The following is an 18,281-nucleotide window of genomic DNA, read 5'->3' on the forward strand; positions in this document are numbered from 1 at the left end:
TGGAAACCATATTGTATGTGTACCAGAGCATCTCCTATATTTAGCCCAGGCTTCCTCTGTCTCTTTCCCATTTCACTCTCTCTCTCTGTCTCTCCTTTCTTTTTCTCTCTCTCTCTCACCCTCTCCTTTCTTTCTCTATCTCTCTGTTATTCTACTAACAGAGGGATTCTACTCTATCGCTCGATTGTTCTTCCTTTTTCCCTCTCTGTCTTTTTCTGCCTCTTGTCTCTATTTGTTTCCTTCACTCTCTCTCTCTCTCTGTCCTCTCTCTCTCTCTCTCTCTCTCTCTCTCTCTCTCTCTCTCTCCAGCACACATGAGTGGATGTCTGCTCTGGCGCTAGCTCAGGCTAATGAGTATGCAGCTGTGGAGCTGAAGCTGTGTGTGTGCAGTGTGTGTGTGTGTGTGTGCAGTGTGTGTGTGTGTGTGTGTGTGTGCAGTAGACCTCTGCGCTGCGGTGGGGCTCTTACATAAGCCTCACAAACCATGTGTTTGACGCTCGCCCCTGCTCTCACCTTACACACACACACACACACACACACACACACGCGCACACACACACACACACACACACACACACACACACACACACACCGGCAGCATGCAATAGCCACCTGCAGCATCTTCAATTATGTCTATTGGCCACAGATGAAATCCCATGATTACCGGTAGCTATGGATGGGTGACTTGGTTCAAATAGCAACAGTAGCACACTTTCAGTGGTAATTTACAGCGTTTGCTTTGCTGATAAAATATTATGCATAACATCTAGCATTATCATTCAGTATCTATGGATGGTTACTAGATTCAACAAAACACAGTATAATATGCTTTCTTCGACATCCTGACATTATACGAGTTTACATGATACTCGCAAACATTATGCATTATTAACTGTATTAGGTAGGTCATAGTAAAGTTCAGTAAGTTCATAGTGTCCCTACAGATTCCACATAGAGAGGAGAAGGACTAATGGTTCATACAGTATGTACCGTTATTGCAGTTACAGGCCGTCCTAAAAGTAGGTCATTAGTGGAGTGGTTGGGTCGCCTCCCCCCATGATTAACGCAGGATGATGGACAGTTGTATAATGTAAAGTGTAATTCTGATAATACACGTCTATCCGTCTGTCCATTATGACAAAAGTGCAGGGCTTTTAAGTTGAACATTGTAGGATTAGAATCCATTAGTGCTGCTAGGCCCCATCATGTGTCCTTACTCAAATTCTAACCCAAAGTCCAACACTAACACCCCCCTGCCCCCAACCCTGAATCAAAACTTACACGGGAAGCATCTCAAAGATCGTTAAAATGTTACTGTTAGATGAAGCATATGTGGAGAAATGCCAAAAAACCCCTGATATGCACTGAACTTGTGTGCACTTTCTGTGTACCTGTATCAGGAAACATGAGGTGAGCGGCAAATGAGCTCATTCTTTCATTTTTCCGATCTCCGCATCAATATGAAGAATCCTGGTTTATTAGTTGCAGGTGTTTGTGCAGTTTGGCCAGAGAAGCAGTCCCACAGTCTGGCCCATAAGCATGGCTGAATAAGGTAAAGATATCCCTCCCTCTCTCTCTCTCTCTCTCAGCGCAGAACAGAGTCTTGGGGCTCTGGGCTTGGGTTTTATAAATAGTCACTCTGGTGAAAGAGAAAGAGAGAGAGAGAGGGAGAGAGAAAGATAGAGAGAGGTAGAGAGAGAGAGAGGTTCTCTCTTTTGTCTGGCTGGCCTGTAAATTCCCGAGTTAAAATTCCCCCCTTTTTCACATGTGATTCCCAGTGAAGGAGCTGATAAAGAGGACGTCTAACTCTTAACACAACTTGTACATCACTTCCTTTATCATAGACGCAAAGCTTATGTAATCCGTCTGGGGGCTGTGGGTTTGCTATATAGGTTGTGAATTGGGAACAAATGTACGCTAGCTCTGCAGAGAGAAAAGGAGCTAATAGTGAATGATGCAATTCTTGGCTGAACCCATGAAAGTTCAGTGCCATTTTCCTCCGAAGTGTATCACAGATGACGTTATTTGCCCAGTTCTGCTCGTGAAGACATGAAATGTGACAATCACTGTCTTGGCACTTCGGATAGGAACCTTTTGGGTGTGTCACGGTCTATAAGGTCGGCTCCAGTGATGTCACGTTTGTGGAGTTGAACAGCCATCTCTGATTGTGATTAAACAATCGCAACCTCTGTTGCAGTTAGTCAGTCTTCCAGTGACATCACATTTGAAATTGTGTTGTAATCTGGAATTGGCTTAGCCCCACTGAACATGTTTGAGTGTCTGTTTGTTAATCAAGAACAGATTTGTGTTGGTGAGGGACTTGAGCAAGGAGTGTGCAGTCAGTGTTACAACCATGTTACTACATTACTCTTCACTGAAATGTAGATGTGTGTAATATGTGGATTTCCTCACTGACAAACACAGATACACATACAGTACAACAGCTATGCAGTGGGTATAAACCGCAGGACATTGTTTTATGCAAGTGAAAAAAAACTAAACCATATTACTACCATATTAACTGCCCCCATATATTAACCTCAGAAATATTGCACAATTTTGCAAAATCAATGTATAAATAGTAGAAATTTAGGCAGTCTCTGTTTTTAATAAACAGGTCAACTGTGCCATTGACTGTGGGAAGAATATTGCTATTGTTGTGTTTAGCGGTAGCTGCATACTAGGTCACGTGAAGCTCTACCATAACTCAGTCTCACATCGATGAGAGTTTTTACCTCATTGGCAGCACACATATATTATACAGGATGTGCCCCAGAGGGGAAGGGGACTGGCAGGGTAGACAGCAGGATGAAATCCATCCTGAGGATAAAGTCACTGGCTTCAGGGAGGAGGACCATCTCTGTGCAATACTGATGTGGCATCCAGAGGAAATGAGGTTGCAAATGGTGTCGGAATAAGACACTGGCCTTCATTGCTGTCTTACACATTTGAATGGGTTTGCGCTACACTGTAATGGAGCACTTCTTTGTGCACTTGGGGTTGCAATGAAAACCTGTTGCTGATAGCCTGCACTCACACAGTGAGTGTCTCAGAAGGGTGCTGTGGCACAATGCTGTCTGTTTGCCAACCAACTGTAATTCAATAACGTTGCACGGCCATTTAGAAGTGCATTATTCACATATCTCTTTGTGAGATTACATTTATGATCCGATCTGAAATGTGGATAATTCTGCAATTCTTTTTTTTTATTTTTTTATTAATCATATAGTTTAAGTACGTTTTTCTGTATTTTTTAGACTATATAATGACAGATTCCCTTGTGCAGCTGCAGGGAGTCATTAGTGTTGGGCCATTTCACAGCTTGACTGAATTTGTAAAAGCCACATCTCAGACTTGACTTGGTCAACACCGAACTCCAGTGCAGCATTGCCAAAGCTGACCCACCCCTCCATCTCCATAACCAGAGCATGTGGTAACGTAGGCAGTAGCAGACTGAAGAGGCTATCCTGCCTATTTTAAAGCATGCCGCTAAGATAACCAGCAACAGTGAAGTGCACAGCATCAGCACAGACAATGATGTTCATTAGAGACATCTGACTATCCTGTACATTATCTTAAGTGCTTATTCCTTAAACTTTCGCTTTTGAAAATTATGTGTTTGTATTTAGACTTTGTTACTCACCATTTAACTCAAATTGATCTAGGTTCCATTTACGTGCCATTTACATGCATTTACATGTTCTTAGGTGCCATGATCCAAAAGCACACTTTTTTGAGCATCAAGCCAAAATGCACTAGACCTAATCCTCACCTATGGAATCAGCTGCCACCCTCCATCAGAGGCACTCCCTCCATCACTGGTTTTAAATCTAGGCCCAAAACACCCCTCTTCTCCCTGGCTTTCCCTGCCCTTCTATGATTGTTATCTGATTACCTCCACCAAGGAGGTTATGTTTTCATCGGGGTTTGTTTGTTTGTCTGTCTGTCTGTCTGTCTATTTGTTTGTTTGTTTGTTCGCGAGATAACTCAAAAAGTTAGGGATGGATTTCGATGACATTTTCGGAGAAGGTCTGAAATGACCCAAGGAAGAAATTATTACATTTTGGGAGTGATCTCTATCACCATCTGGATGCAGAAGGCGGTTATGTGTTCGCTTGGTTTGCGCTCTCTGAGTGCTTTTCTAGTTGATATCTGTATTCATGTACTGTCTTTTAATTGCACCATGTACGGCACTTTGGTCAGTGTAAACTGTATTTTAAATGTGCCTTATAAATACATTTTACTTAAATACTTATTTGGTCAATGACATTCACAAAGACACAGAGACAAGCAGATGTTCGATACAGGGCCTGGTGTCGTGTTGCAGTGGATCAATATATCTGTATCTATCTGTGGGCTCTCGGCCTGTCCTGGGCCCTGATGCGGTCACATTACCTGCCTGCTGAAAGTTATGCCCCTGCTCTGAGATGACACAGCTCTGTGGGCTTGACAGGGTGTCTGTCTGATGAGGAGGGTTGGGTATTGAGAACAGGTTCTAAATTTCCAAGAACTATGGATTTGTTAAGTATATTTGGGTTCCTGACTTTGGCATGATACAGCAACCCTAGAGTTCTTGCAAGAGCACAGTTTGAATTTCCTTATTTTTTCTACATTTGGGTCTGAATTTCCAGGCAGGCACACTCTGGACTGAACGGCAGTGTGTGTTTAAGGGTCTATACGTTAAACTGATTTCCAGCTGTCGGCCTTTGCACTACCAAATAGCAAAATGTTTTTTTTTGAAAATGTAGGCTTGTTGAATACCATTTTTGTTCTTGAAATATTGATTTATTCTCAAAAAATCTGAACCAAAGACGTAAAGACCTGAATTCAGACTCACATCCAGAATTGTAATCAGAGTCAATATAGCTAAACAGAACTAACGGCCTACTGATGGAGCTCTTGACACGACCAGTGTCTCTCTAGAGAGGAACTGAAGACCAGGTTTCCCAGCGCAGTCTAATGTACCTGAGATTGAAATCAAATAGCTTTGAAGAGATATGAAGGGCATGTAACATCAGCGAGGCTGTTGAATATGCTGTAAACGATTCAGTACGACACAGCTGGTTTGATGACAGTATGCTGTGTATAATTGGAACACTTAATTTGTTTTTAAAATAGAAGCCTACTGATTTCACAGGGCGGCATGTACTTGTTAAACAGACCATGCTGTTGTGTGTGAGGGAGATTCTTTTTTTTACCCCCAGATATTTGGAAAAAAAAAAACTGTAATTGACAGAAGACTGTTCAACTATTTATGCACCATTTTGTCAAGTCCTCCTTTGTTGGGGCATAGTTGTCTGTATTCTGGCTGCTGCTAAGGCAACCAGGGCGAGTGAGAAGCAGGGAAGTGGTGGTGTGTTTAAACAGCTCTGAATGGTTAATCAATCGCCAAAAAAACGGATATCGCCAAGGTAACAAAATAGCCCTCCAACATTGATCTACTTGAAAGAACTGCAATTTCATGGTACATGAGTTTTGTAATGGAAATCACAACGCAAACATGCACATTACGTGCTGCACAGATTCGAAGGTCTGTATACTGCAATCCTCCAGTAAAGCATATGGCATGTATCCTTTAAAACTCACTGGGGCATAGGTGAAGGTGTGGTAAGGAAGCAAGAGTTTTGCAAACACAACATGAATCACACCGGTATTGGAAATGCAAGATTATGCCACTTTATAGACAAAAAGATTCTGTGCACTTCACACAACTAGAACATTCAGTGCTATTAAGAGAGCCCGTAAATCACGGAGCCCACATGAAATATGTTATCAGAACGCCTCCATCTCGCTCTCTTCCTCCTCTCCATCCCCCTCTCTCTTCCTCTCTCTCTCTATTTCTCCCTCTCTCTCCATCCCCCTCTCTCTTCCTCTCTCTGTTCCTCTCTCTCTTCCTCTCTCTATCTCTCCCTCTCTCTCCATCCCCCTCTCTCTTCCTCTCTCTCTTCCTCTCTCTATCTCTCCCTCTCTCTCCTCTCTCTCTCTCCATCTCTCCCTCTCTCTCTCTTCCTCTCTCTCTCTCTCCCTCTCTTCCTCTCTCTATCTCTCCCTCTCTCCTTCTCTCTCTCTCCATCTCTCCCTCTCTCTTCCTCTCTCTCCATCCCCCTGTCTCTCTTCCTCTCTCTCTTCCTCTCTCTATCTCTCCCTCTCTCTCTCTCTCTCTCCTCTCTCTCCCTCTCTCTCTCTCTCTCTCTCTCACTCCTGCCTCGCCTGCTAGTATGAAAGTGATTCTGCACGTCGGCCGTGAGTCGGTGGTGAGTTCCGTAGGAGGAGGTGTGCCAGGACGTTGTGGAGCCGAGGCCCTGATCTGGTTGATCCAGAACTGCTGTCCCTGAATTGGCATGCAGTGGGAGTCGAAGGAACTACTGCCGCCCCGGGGGTCAGGGGTCGGGGGTCATGGCTGAGAGGAAGCTCACCGTGGGGCTAGAGAGATGGACTGATTCAGTTATCATGTGTGCGGACTGTGTGTGCATGGAGATTAACTACGACATTGATGCAGAATAGTTGAGATGCTGGAATTTTGTCCAAGCCCTCTGTTTTTCATTTGTTTGTTTGTGTGTACATGTGTGTATGTGTGTGTGTGAGTGTGTGTGTGCGTGCATTCATGTATTTGTGTGTGTGTGTGTGTGTATGTGTGTGTATGCGTGTATGTGTGTGTGTGTGTGTGTATTTGTGTGTGTGTGTGTGCGTGCGTGAGTGGACTACAGATGTGTGCACATCTGTGTCTTTGGAACATATCAGTAGGTTTACTTGTATTATTATTTTAGGTGCACTGCACCATATTAATATTAATGCACGTTTTGCCTTGCGACATTATGAATTCCACATTTGAATGGGTGCAGATAACGTAGATTTACACAAGGGGTGACCCTGGAATATTGCAACAATGAAGCCTCCGTCTCCCCATCCATTCTCATTGCAGATCTGTCGGCTAATCGCTTCTCGAAGAATGTTAATGATGTTTACGCAGGGCACCGCGGCTTCTCCTCCCGCCTCCTCCTGGGTGACTTCTGCGAGTGACATTGGAGACGGCGAATGGCTGAATGGATGATTTATTTGCCTGTGTGCCCTGCAGGGCTGCTCAGCTGGTGCAGCCATTCTTTTGCATGGCAAGCAAATGAAGCTCATGTGACTCACCGTGGCACAAAGTCCTACCGTGTTTTGGTCAGGGATACCCACGCGACAGTGGACGCTATATACGTGCTGCTTGTGTTTGCCTGGACACTACAGTATACGTGCGCACATACACAACACAGCACCCACATTGTGCCTTTACGCAACAATGCAAATGTTTTTTTTCTTTTTATTATGTCTCTCTGTTTGCTGGATAGAATGCTGAGGACCGTAAGGATTGTTTGCACATCTGCATAGTTTGACACCAGGGCGAACTACAACAATGTGAAAACAAATTTGTGGCCAAGGAGGGATATGATCAGAGATAAGATCTCGCGGTCTGCCTTTTCTTTCACTGCATTTTGCATTAGGCAACCTACTGCAGGCCTATTCACAAAGGTAGATGGGTTCTTATCAGATCTTTTACATGTGTGTGTTGTGTTCTAGAGAATAGCATGACTTATGAATGGCTTCCCTTATGTTGATATCACACACACGCTATGCGAGGAGACAGATCCTTCTGTCGTATATCCCTTTATTATTTCATAAGAGCGGCTTCACAGAGTAATGCAGATGAAATCGCCAGGGTGATGGCATGAGAGCCTAGCTCGCAGGTAACTCGTCTATGCAAACTGCTCTTATTCTCAGATGAGAAGTGCTGCAGAAAACCTGCAACACATCAGAGAGAGAGAGAGAGAGAGGGAGAGAGAGAGGGAGGCAGAGAGACAGAAAGAGAGAGGAAGAGAGACAGAATGAGAGAGAGCGAGAGAGTTCACTGCAGAATGTGGAAGAGGGAGGAATGGGGAGTCTATGTGACACGTGGTGGAGAAACAGCCCCTCCAGGCAGGAACAGGAGAAACACACACACACACACACACACACACACACACACACACACACACATGGACTCTCTCTCTCATTCTCTTACACACACACACACACACACACACACACACACACACACACATATGGACTCGCTCTCATACACACAGACAAAGACACATATACACACACACACACACACACACAGACAAAGACATATACACACACATATGGAGTCTCTCTCTCTCACACACACACACACACACACACACACACACACACACACACACACACACACACACACACACACACACACACACACAGACTCTCTCTCTCACACACACACAGAACCAGAGGAAAAAAGGTCATGTTTTTTGGTGTAAAGGGGGGTGGGATTGAGCTCTGCAGAGCAGTATTCTCTCACTCTGAGACGCCTCAGCGCTCAGACCTGCTGCTCCCGCAATCAGAAGACGCCAGAAGAGCAGGGCTGATGGAGTCCAATGGAGTTGCTTTTGGCTGAGTCGGTGACACAGTCACACAGTCGGTCAGCCAGCCAGCCAGTCGCTCTGCTAGCCGCTGATAGCACGTTGTCTCCGAGGGTGACCTCAGCTGACCCCAGTCGCTAGCAGTGTGTGAGGTGTGCTGTTGTCATCTGGCTGTTGTTCACAGGATGCCTGCGTTACGCAACACAACAATAACAACAACAACCAAAAAAAGAGCAACTATGACTTAACAAGAAACAGCTGATCTCAGCAAAAGACCATGAAACAGACGGGGAAAAATGGCACAGGCCCAAACAGGAACCCTGATAAATGGGGTCAACAAACCGGGTCATTAACCTTTCTCTGCTCCCTCCCTCCCTCCCTCCCCCTCTCCTCTGCTCTGCTCTGCTCTGCTCTGGCGGTCAGTTCAAAGCACGCCAGGTCTCCACTGTTTCCGTCCTGCCTGTCAGCCTGTAGGACACAGGACTATGCAGCAGGCCCAGGCCATCAGTCTTTCTCTCTCTCTCTCTCTCTCTCACTCTCTCTGTCTCTCTCACTCTGTCGCTCTCTCTGTCTCTCTCTCTCAGTTTGTCTGTCTCTCTGTCTCTCTCTCTCACTCTGTCTCTCTGTCTGTCTCTCACTCTCTCTCACACTGTCTCTCTCTCCCTCTCTCTCTCTTTCCCTCTCTCTCTCTTTCTGTCTCTTTCTCTTTCTCTCTCATTCTCTCTGTCTCTTTCTCTCTCTCTCTCTCTCTCTCTCTCTCTCTCTCTGTGTGTCTCTGTGTCTTTTACGAGTAGGACAGGCCTGGACTTAGCGGGGCTGAGCTGGAAAAAGGCCCTTTCTGATGAGCCAGACCTGGATTACAGCGAGGCCAGCGGGGCTGAGGCAAAAGCCAGATGCTCCCCTGCTGTAAAGAGCTGCTGCTGCTGGGCTGAGGAACAGAGTGGGGGAGACCGAGAAGATGAGAGAGAATGAGAGAGAGGGAGGGAGGGAGAGGATGAGAGAGAGATAAGGAAGGAGGGAGGGAGAGAGAAAGAATGAGAGAGAGAGATAGGGAGAGAGAGAAAGAGAGAGAGAGAGTGATCATGATCATAATTTTTTATGGGGTGCCATTTATAATGCTCCAGCAAAGTCCCCTAAGAAGGATGAGGCGATAAACGGCCACTTCTCTCTGATAGCGTTTGTCATCTGCGCTCCCTAAATTCAGCTCTGTGCCAGGCCCTGTGGGGGGTGCACTGACAACAGAGAGACCGGACACCACACCGGCTCTCTTCTCATAGACTGGACGTAACAGAGGGACTAGAAACAGATGAGAGCACAAAAACGCTGGGCTCTTCTCTCTCTCAAACTCAAATTCAGAGATGCTTTATTAGCACGACTAGTTTGAGTACAGTGTTGCCAAACGCTTGTGTTGACTTGACACAGTAGTGACGCAAAAGATAGAATATAGAACTACAGCAGTGTGGATATTGCCTATATATACCTGTAGCATGCCAAAGTGAGACACGAGATCCTGTCAGAGAGAAGAAGCACAATCAAGATACAGTTTCATTATATACAGGAGAAAAGCACTCTCCAAGCACTATGCACTTCAGAATTTGCCTCTCTGACTTGACACAGAGTTATTCGGAGTTCAGTGCACAACAGATTGTAGCACAGAGTAATGTTAGATAACCATACAGTGACAGAGTCAGAGTAAGGCAACATCCACCCTATAATCAGTGTCATAAATGGTGTTGGACGCCAAACAAGCCATCACCTTGCATTATATTATCCAAGTTTAGGAAAACAGCACAGATATCATACAGGGCCATGACAAAGGAGCATACTTTTAGTGTCAAAGTGACCTACTAGTGAGAAATGTAGAGAATTAAATCACATATTGGAATATTGGACATAATGATCTATTCCACTTTCTCTCAATATAAACATGTGAACACAGAATAAATAGTAGCAGAAATAACAGTAGAATGATAGGTAGGAGTATGTGTGTGTGTGTGCATCTCTCCTTGTCTTTGCTCATATACTGTATGTAATACAGAAAGACTAGAGACAGATGATAACACAGGGACACTGGGCATCTCTCTCTCTCTCTCTGTGTCTCTCATTTCTCATACTAAATACACAGAAAGACTGCAGACAGAGAGACAAATGCCTGTTGAATTACAGATATCAACTGTGTGTGTTCATCAGTCATGGTGGCTCACACAATTTATTTCTGATATACAAGAGAACAGAGAGAGGGAGAGATGAGTAACAGGTATCATCTGGCAGGACAGTATACACTCAGTGGTCCTGATACTATTACTACTGTCAATCTGAGTGCACCTGAGTCCACCTGAATGTCCACTCTGAGTGTCCACTCTGAATGCTGATGGTTGTGTGCTTAAGCCAGCCTTGTACTGTATGACTGTGTGGAGAGTCCAATTTTCCTTGGAAAATGTTGTAAAGTTTTGCAACAGATTCAGTCACTCTTGGATCTCCCAACCAGTGGGTTTGTCCCTTCTTGTGAATGTACCCCATTGTACCTACATGATTTAGTGTGTGTGTGTGTGTGTGTGTGTGTGTGTGTGTGTGTGTGTGTGTGTGTGTGTGTGTGTGTGTGTGTGTGTGTGTGTGTGTGTGTGTGTGTGTGTGTGTGTGTGTGTGTGTGTGTGTGTGTGTGTGTGTGTGTGTGTGTGTGTGTGTGTGTGTGTGTGTGTGTGTGTGTGCGCGCGTGTGTGTGTGCATGCGCTTGCGTGTGTACGCACACGTGCGTGTGTGTGTGTGTGTACGTCTTTGTGCCTGTGTGCTTAGACTTTCTCCTAGACCATTAGGTCATTGTTCCATGGTGTGTAGTGAGTCCACTTATTGATTCCAGAAAATGGCAGCGTTCGGGGTTCTTTTCACTGCTGAATAATTAATGGTGGAGAGGGTACTTCAGCCTCCTGCATTTACAGTCTGAGGATGCAGTCCAGTCAGAGTCCGGTCACCATTGCATCTCCATTTAGCCCGCAGACCTCCGTTGGTACCCATTGTATAGGAGAGACGGCATGTTTTCTGTAGGCAGACAGTGGAGGATGAACAACTGGTGTAGTCAGAGACGTTCTCCAAATCACTTTGGCCTCCCTGTTCCTCTTCTTCTTCTCTGTCCCAGATGTATTCTTTTCAAATGGAGCTTCCAAAGGCAAACACAGTGTCGGGCTTATTCACACACGCACACACACACACACACACACACACACAGACACACGCACACACTCAGACACGGATACACATACACACACACTCACACTGACACACACACACACACACACACACACACACACACACACACATAAACAAACTCTATCTCTTTCTCTCTCTGACACTCTCACACACACACACACACACACATTATCTCTTTCTCTTTCTGATACACACACACACAAACACCCACACACTAAACTCACAACCTCTGCCCTGCACAAAGTGGTGTAGACTCCAGCTGTTACCAGAGTCAGCCCTTACTTCATATGTTATTGCACAGACTCCATCCCCCTCTTCCCCTCCTCTCCTCCTCTCCTCTCCTCTCCTCACCCAACCTCTCCCCCTTCCCCTCCTCTCCTCCCCTCTCTTCTCCTCTCCTCTCCTCACCCAACCTCTCCCCTCTTCCTCTCCTCTCTTCTCCTCTCCGCTTCTCTCTTCTCTTCTCCTCTCCTGTCCTCTCTTCTACTCTCCTCTCCTGTCCTCTCTTCTACTCTTTTCCTCTCTTCTCTCATCTCTCTTTTGATCTGCACATCTCTTATTTCAAGTCTAAGCTGTATATGCAAAGCCAAAGAAAACTGTTTTTACATGTTTGTTATTCATGCCAGACCGACCGTCTTATCGGATGGTTTGTGGTGAAATAGTCCTCTCTTAGACATGTTCTGTCACTTGCACTGCCAGTGTGAGCGTGTGGAGGACCGCACATAATCTCTCACTAAACGATAAATAAAAGCCCTTTTGTAAATGTTCTCTGGGCAGATGGAAAGTCTTATATTTCATGTGGATGAAAAGAAGACCTATCATCACCAGGTTGTCTAAACATGAATCATGTCTAATACAAATGACCGACAAATGACCAGCATAGCAAGATTAAGCCAGACTGATGAGTAACTATCTGGTGGTGCTAAATATTTAGCTTTTAGTTCATTGTTCTGAAATATTTAGACCTTGGCTTTTATATCGCCACGATTTCAGGAGGGAAAAAAGCAGTGAGGTTGTTTTATTCAAGGATTCTGAAACTTTTCACGGGGAAGGGAACATTTGATGAAAAGACTCGGAATTGCTTTTTAACTAGCCAAAGAATCCCTCATCAGACATGATGTGCACAAAGAACATTTCAACAGTCATCTTTTACTGATGCAAAGACAGATCACATTTAATCATAGCGGTTTCTAAACAGACCTATTCATCTGGGCTTCTGTACATTCTGCCAAACTTGAAACAGCGAGGTAAAAAAATAAAAATACAAAGCGGCCCTTGGGTAGCAATTAGACAGTAGCGCATGGAAACAGCCCCTCAGCCAGCCTGGCCCAGCCATTTGAAGCTTGTTGTTAATGACTGTGCGGCGTGCCGTGTTTACAGGGCCTGGGATGCTGCTGGGCCCGTGGGCTGCACAGGATTACTTACAGGATGGAGAGGAGAGGAGAGGAGAGGAGAGGAGAGGAGAGGGCCGAGGATGTGTTGGTTTTAAAATGGCGCTGTTGTCGTTGTAGTATAGTAGTAGTCGTAGTAGTAGTAGTAAAGTCATGTATTATTCATGAATTTCACTGTTGATGTTAAAATATTGGTCTTGCTTGTCTTCCAGTGGAGAGAGAGATGGTGCAGAAGAGGACCTTCACCAGATGGATCAATCTCCACCTAGAGAAGGTAAGTTATGCTAACACCTGACACCCGTGCGTGCATGCTAACCTAAAGGTTGCCTCCTGCGACAACATTGTTACCTTGTATTAGTTTTTATTTCAGAGAGATATAGGGGAGATATTTTTTTTCTCAGTAGATTAGATTTACTTGCTCTTGAGACTGTCAGCAGGATATATGTAATGTCCCACCCCCTCATGCATTATTCATGCTTTTAGAGGAAATGTCAATGTGTAATAAAACATGCATCAAGACAGAGAGAGAGAGAGAGAGAGAGAGAGATGTGTGTAGTGGTGTAAGATATCTTTCTTCTTGCCACTGTCTTTCTATCATCGCTGGTAGTTGGGTGCATTTTTTTGGTCACTGTTTACATAACTTTGCATATCCAAATACCGAAAAACACTTACGCAGGCACACAGACACACACACACACACACACACACACACACACACACACACACACAGATACACACACACACACACAGAAACACACACACACACACACACACACACACACACACACACACACACACACAAACAGAGTTTCCCAGCAGGCCTTGGGTGGCGCAGGTTTAGTGTTTCAGACGGCTTGGAGATGATAACACCACGAGTTGGAGAGGCCATGGAGTACCGACTGAAAACAACAAGTGATGAATCCTTTGTTTTGCCACACAAAGGCCCTCTATTCCATTACACAGCGTTTGGCGTCTCATCAAAACTGCGACCCACTAATTAACAATTACATGTTTGTCTCCTCCTCTCAGTTGGAAAATGTGACGTCTAGCCTCCCAGCCAGCATTCACTGACAGACAGTATCTGACTATCTCTGTGCTATCTCTGATGATAATTGAGTGTTTGTTTAGTAAAATATTTACGTTTTTTCCGGGTTTGTTCAGGGAAACAAATAGTGCTGCAAATATAGAAAACACAATGGGCTGGTGTCTGTACATTGTTTTAAGTTCAGTCCTAGATTAAAGCAATACATGGAATGGAAATTTCCAGTGAAATAAAGCATTTCGTTTGGGACTCCGTGTGTGGAAGAATGTATGTTTGTGTTCTGTGTGTGGAAGAATGTATGTTTGTGTGTAGAGGAGGACAGTGAGGTCATATGGAGGTCATATGGAGGTCATATGGAGGTCATATCTGATGTCCTCTCCTGTCCCCTCTGCACAGTGTACTCCTCCAATGGAGGTGAACGACCTGTTTCGGGACATCCAAGATGGCCGGATTCTCATGGCCTTGCTGGAGGAACTGTCTGGGTGTAAGCTGGTGAGAGTCCCAGTGTGTTAACATTGAAAGTGGTTCATCCCTTAATTTATAGCTGTGGATAAATGCTTTAGTTTTACTTACGAGTAAGCATAAATTAAGTAATGAAGCAAGTGAAGTCATTTGTCTGAATATAAATAAAGTTTAAGATTGAATTTCATTTTAAGAGAGCGTTCAAGGTAAATAAACTAAAGAAGTTTAGTTTTAATGAGAATGAAATAATGGTGTTTATAATTTGTTACAGCTTCAGGGATTCAAGCAGTCCTCCCATCGTATCTTCAGGCTGAACAACATTGCTAAGGTCTTGACATTTCTTGAGGAGAGAAACGTAAGTATCGTTGGCATATGACCTTCCACACTAACCCACTTATCTGCATAGATCAGCACCTCTAACATAGGTGTGTCTCTCTACCTGTGCAGGTGAAACTCGTGAGTATCGATGCCGCTGATGTTGCCGATGGCAACTCGTCCATTGTTCTCGGCCTCATCTGGAATATTATCCTCTTCTTCCAGGTAAGCAGGAGGCAGAGAGTAGAGTCCTCTCTTTATCAGAGTCACACTGTGGTGAGATATAGGGCAGAAAGGAATGCTGCACTATTTGTTGACAACAAGACTTATACGAAATCTAATAAAACTGCTTAAATACAGCCAGAAATATATTCTGTGGGAGAGCAATGAACCCTGTCCAGTGTACTTTCACAGCAACACTGGTATGGAGTTGGACACAAACGCTTTCACTTTCTATCTCTCTCTCTCTCTCTCTCTCTTTCTTTTGCTCAGTCTTTCGTCTTCCCTTCATTTCTCAACTCAGCACATTTCTCCCAGATTCTTCTCGCACAGTTCTCTGCAGTGCTGCATTTCAGCTGTAGCAGCACCAATCCCAGTTTTATCTTACGTTACATAACATAACGGCACCCATTTTTCCCCGTCCCGCTCCAGATTAAAGAGCTCACAGGGAACATCAAGAACCAGTTCCCCTCCTCGTCCAGCCTGTCGTCCATCCCCACCAGCTCCGACTCGGACGCGTCCCACTCCAGCACGCCGTCTGAGGAGAGACGCTGCTCGGTGGCCATGAGGGACCAGGGCAAAGCCATCAAGACCCTCCTGCAGTGGGTCCAGAGAAGGACCAGGAGGTGAGCGGCCTCCTCGTCTTGTTTCTCACTCAATGGTGTTTTGAGCCCACAACGTCGTCTTCCAGGCAGCGCTGCCACTGTTGACTTAAAGACACTTAATCCTACCCCTAACCCTAACCCTAACCCATGCCTAACCCTAGCACCTTCCAAGCAGCGCTGCCTTCAAGACAACGTTGGGGGCTCAAAACACCAAGAAACTTGTTTCTCTGTACTGTAATTTCCCAACTATTAGCCGCGGATTATACATTGAGTGGTAACACTTTACTTGAAGGTATCTGCATAAGAGTGATATGACACTGCCATGAATACATGGCACTGTCATGACATGTGAACGCTAAACCCTAACTTGTCATGATAAAAACTTACCGACAGAAGCGTTGTGTCCGAAACGTTTATCACTTGTTTATAATGTTTATGAAACGTTCTTGACAGTGTCATGTCACTCTTATGTAGATATCTTCAAATAAAGTGTAACCCATCGATTTTGCAATTTCTTCAACTAGTATGAGGTTAATACAAGGGGGCAGTTGATATGGTATTAATATGTTCTTTTTTTTTGCATAAAACATTGTCCTGTGGCTTATACACAATGCGGCACACAGGAAATTACTGTAGTCTAAATCTTCTGGTTTGCTTGATACCGATTTGTTGAAAGGTGTCACACAGCCTTGGTGCAACTGTTTTTTTTTGTTCAATATTTACTTGTGTAGTTATTACTTGTGCAATCAGTGTGCAAGTCATTTCTCTTGTGCAATATAGGGACAAGTCGATTCAAGGGAAGAAACATGATAGCCTAGATTTGTGCTGAAAATGAGTTTCATCGTACATTGCTGACTAAAGTGTCAGGACGGGAAGTGCTGACCCCCGGAACAGTATTTTCATTATGTCACTCACAAAAGGCACTGCATGGCGAAGAGGACATCTAAACCATAGATAACACTCTGAGTCATTCGAGAGGTCATTGATTTCACTTTACGGTCCCCTTTGAAGCATGAAGTTCTGAAGTGCTGAGATTTCTTTGGTCATTAAAATTGTGATGTTAGCAATATCAGCATCACGCTTGAGCAGACGAGAAAAGAGGTGCTCAATATGAGTGTATGACACATGTGGATAACCCTCGATATTATTATGAGTGAGACTCTCAGGCCGATGGAGCCCGAAAATAACAATCTCCACATGTTGGGAAAATCTGGTTACACAATATATAGAGGTCAAGAGGCTCATATGACTTTCAACGACTAACAGACGCAGGCCGTCTTTTGCAAACAGGAAATTGGCCTTTGTGTTGTGTTTATGCTGCGGTCCATTTGGTGCCGAGTGAATGACTGACCGCTGGCTGTCTTATCTGTCAGGTTTGGAGTTGCTGTAAACGACTTTGGGAAGAGCTGGACGAGCGGCTTGGCCTTCCTGGCTGTCATCAAGTCCATCGACCCCAGCCTGGTGGACATGCGGCGGGCGCTCCTGCGGACGTCCAAGGAGAATCTGGAGGAGGCCTTCAGAACGGCACACTACAGCCTGGGCATCGCACGGCTCCTCGAACCCGAAGGTCAGACAGGAGTTTATAAACTATAAATATATAAACACTCAAAATTATTCATAACATTCATTACTATGTTCTAGGGGTGTGAATCTCTCATGTGAAAGACGATACGATTCGCATCTAGATACATTGTCACGATACGATTCAAAAAAAGATACATTTTAATAGCAAACGATTCGGTACGATTCAATTCGATGCGATTCGATGCAATTCGATGCGGTTCAATAATCAAAAGCATCCTGAAAGTTATTTTTCATTGTGCACATTCACTTTACAATTGTGCACATTTTACATGATCAAGTTAATGGTTATCAATAGGACAAACAACTTGATGTATGAACATGACAAAACATTTTATTGTGAAAAGGTGAGGTTTTTCATATAATATTTTAGTAATGGCACACACTGAGGACACCATAAAGAAATAAACAGAAGAAACACATATCTCTGTATATGTTGCATAAAAAAATTAAAGACCAAAGAGGTGTCGTTACAAAAGAAAATAAAGCAGTGCTTTGCCCTTGGCCTTTTCTCATGTAAAAGAATAAATGATTCTCTGCTTATCTCCCTCAACAATGGAATTCTATTCTCTGATTGGCTGATGGGGTGGCCATTAACTTCGTATAACCTGCTACCTTTGAAGTAGTTCCCGTATCACACTTGAATATTAATTCGCCAAACTCGTTGCGAAGTTTAAATGAACTGTCACGTTGCATCCAAGCTGAAATACAGACGTGCAGAACCATAGTAACATTGTAGCATATGACGGAGGTGGATTGTAGCTAGTTGGATGCCATGTAGGCTATAAAAGTAGCGATCTTTCAAAGTTAAAGTTAATCATAATCCTGGGATATGCCCGCTTGACAACGGGAGAGATAGAACCAGAGCCATATAAAGAGACCTTCTCTTTTGAAAAAGCCAAACGACTTCCAAACTTTGGATTTAAGTTTCGCCGGCGCGTTGAATATAGGTTCGGAGTTGTCAGAAATCTTTTCTGAGGAAGACTAGCATCTCATTCCTTCAGGCACGTCCAGGGCACGTTTCGTTGGAATGGATAGACGA

At 44.4% G+C, this 18,281-nt stretch overlaps 1 protein-coding gene across 1 annotated transcript in view; it reads left to right on the plus strand.

Annotated features, from left to right (window-relative positions):
- The window catches only part of clmna (calmin a), a 30,793-nt gene that overhangs the window by 4,161 nt on the left and 8,351 nt on the right, over positions 1-18,281 (plus strand). Inside the window, exons 2-7 of the mRNA XM_062523771.1 lie at positions 13,228-13,289; positions 14,454-14,549; positions 14,791-14,874; positions 14,967-15,059; positions 15,486-15,679; positions 17,032-17,225. Of these exons, the coding sequence (XP_062379755.1) occupies positions 13,228-13,289; positions 14,454-14,549; positions 14,791-14,874; positions 14,967-15,059; positions 15,486-15,679; positions 17,032-17,225 (723 nt within the window). The remainder of the gene's footprint in view (positions 1-13,227; positions 13,290-14,453; positions 14,550-14,790; positions 14,875-14,966; positions 15,060-15,485; positions 15,680-17,031; positions 17,226-18,281) is intronic.

The sequence above is a fragment of the Sardina pilchardus genome, chromosome 20 (assembly GCF_963854185.1).
Source record: "Sardina pilchardus chromosome 20, fSarPil1.1, whole genome shotgun sequence".
Lineage (NCBI taxonomy): Eukaryota > Metazoa > Chordata > Actinopteri > Clupeiformes > Clupeidae > Sardina > Sardina pilchardus.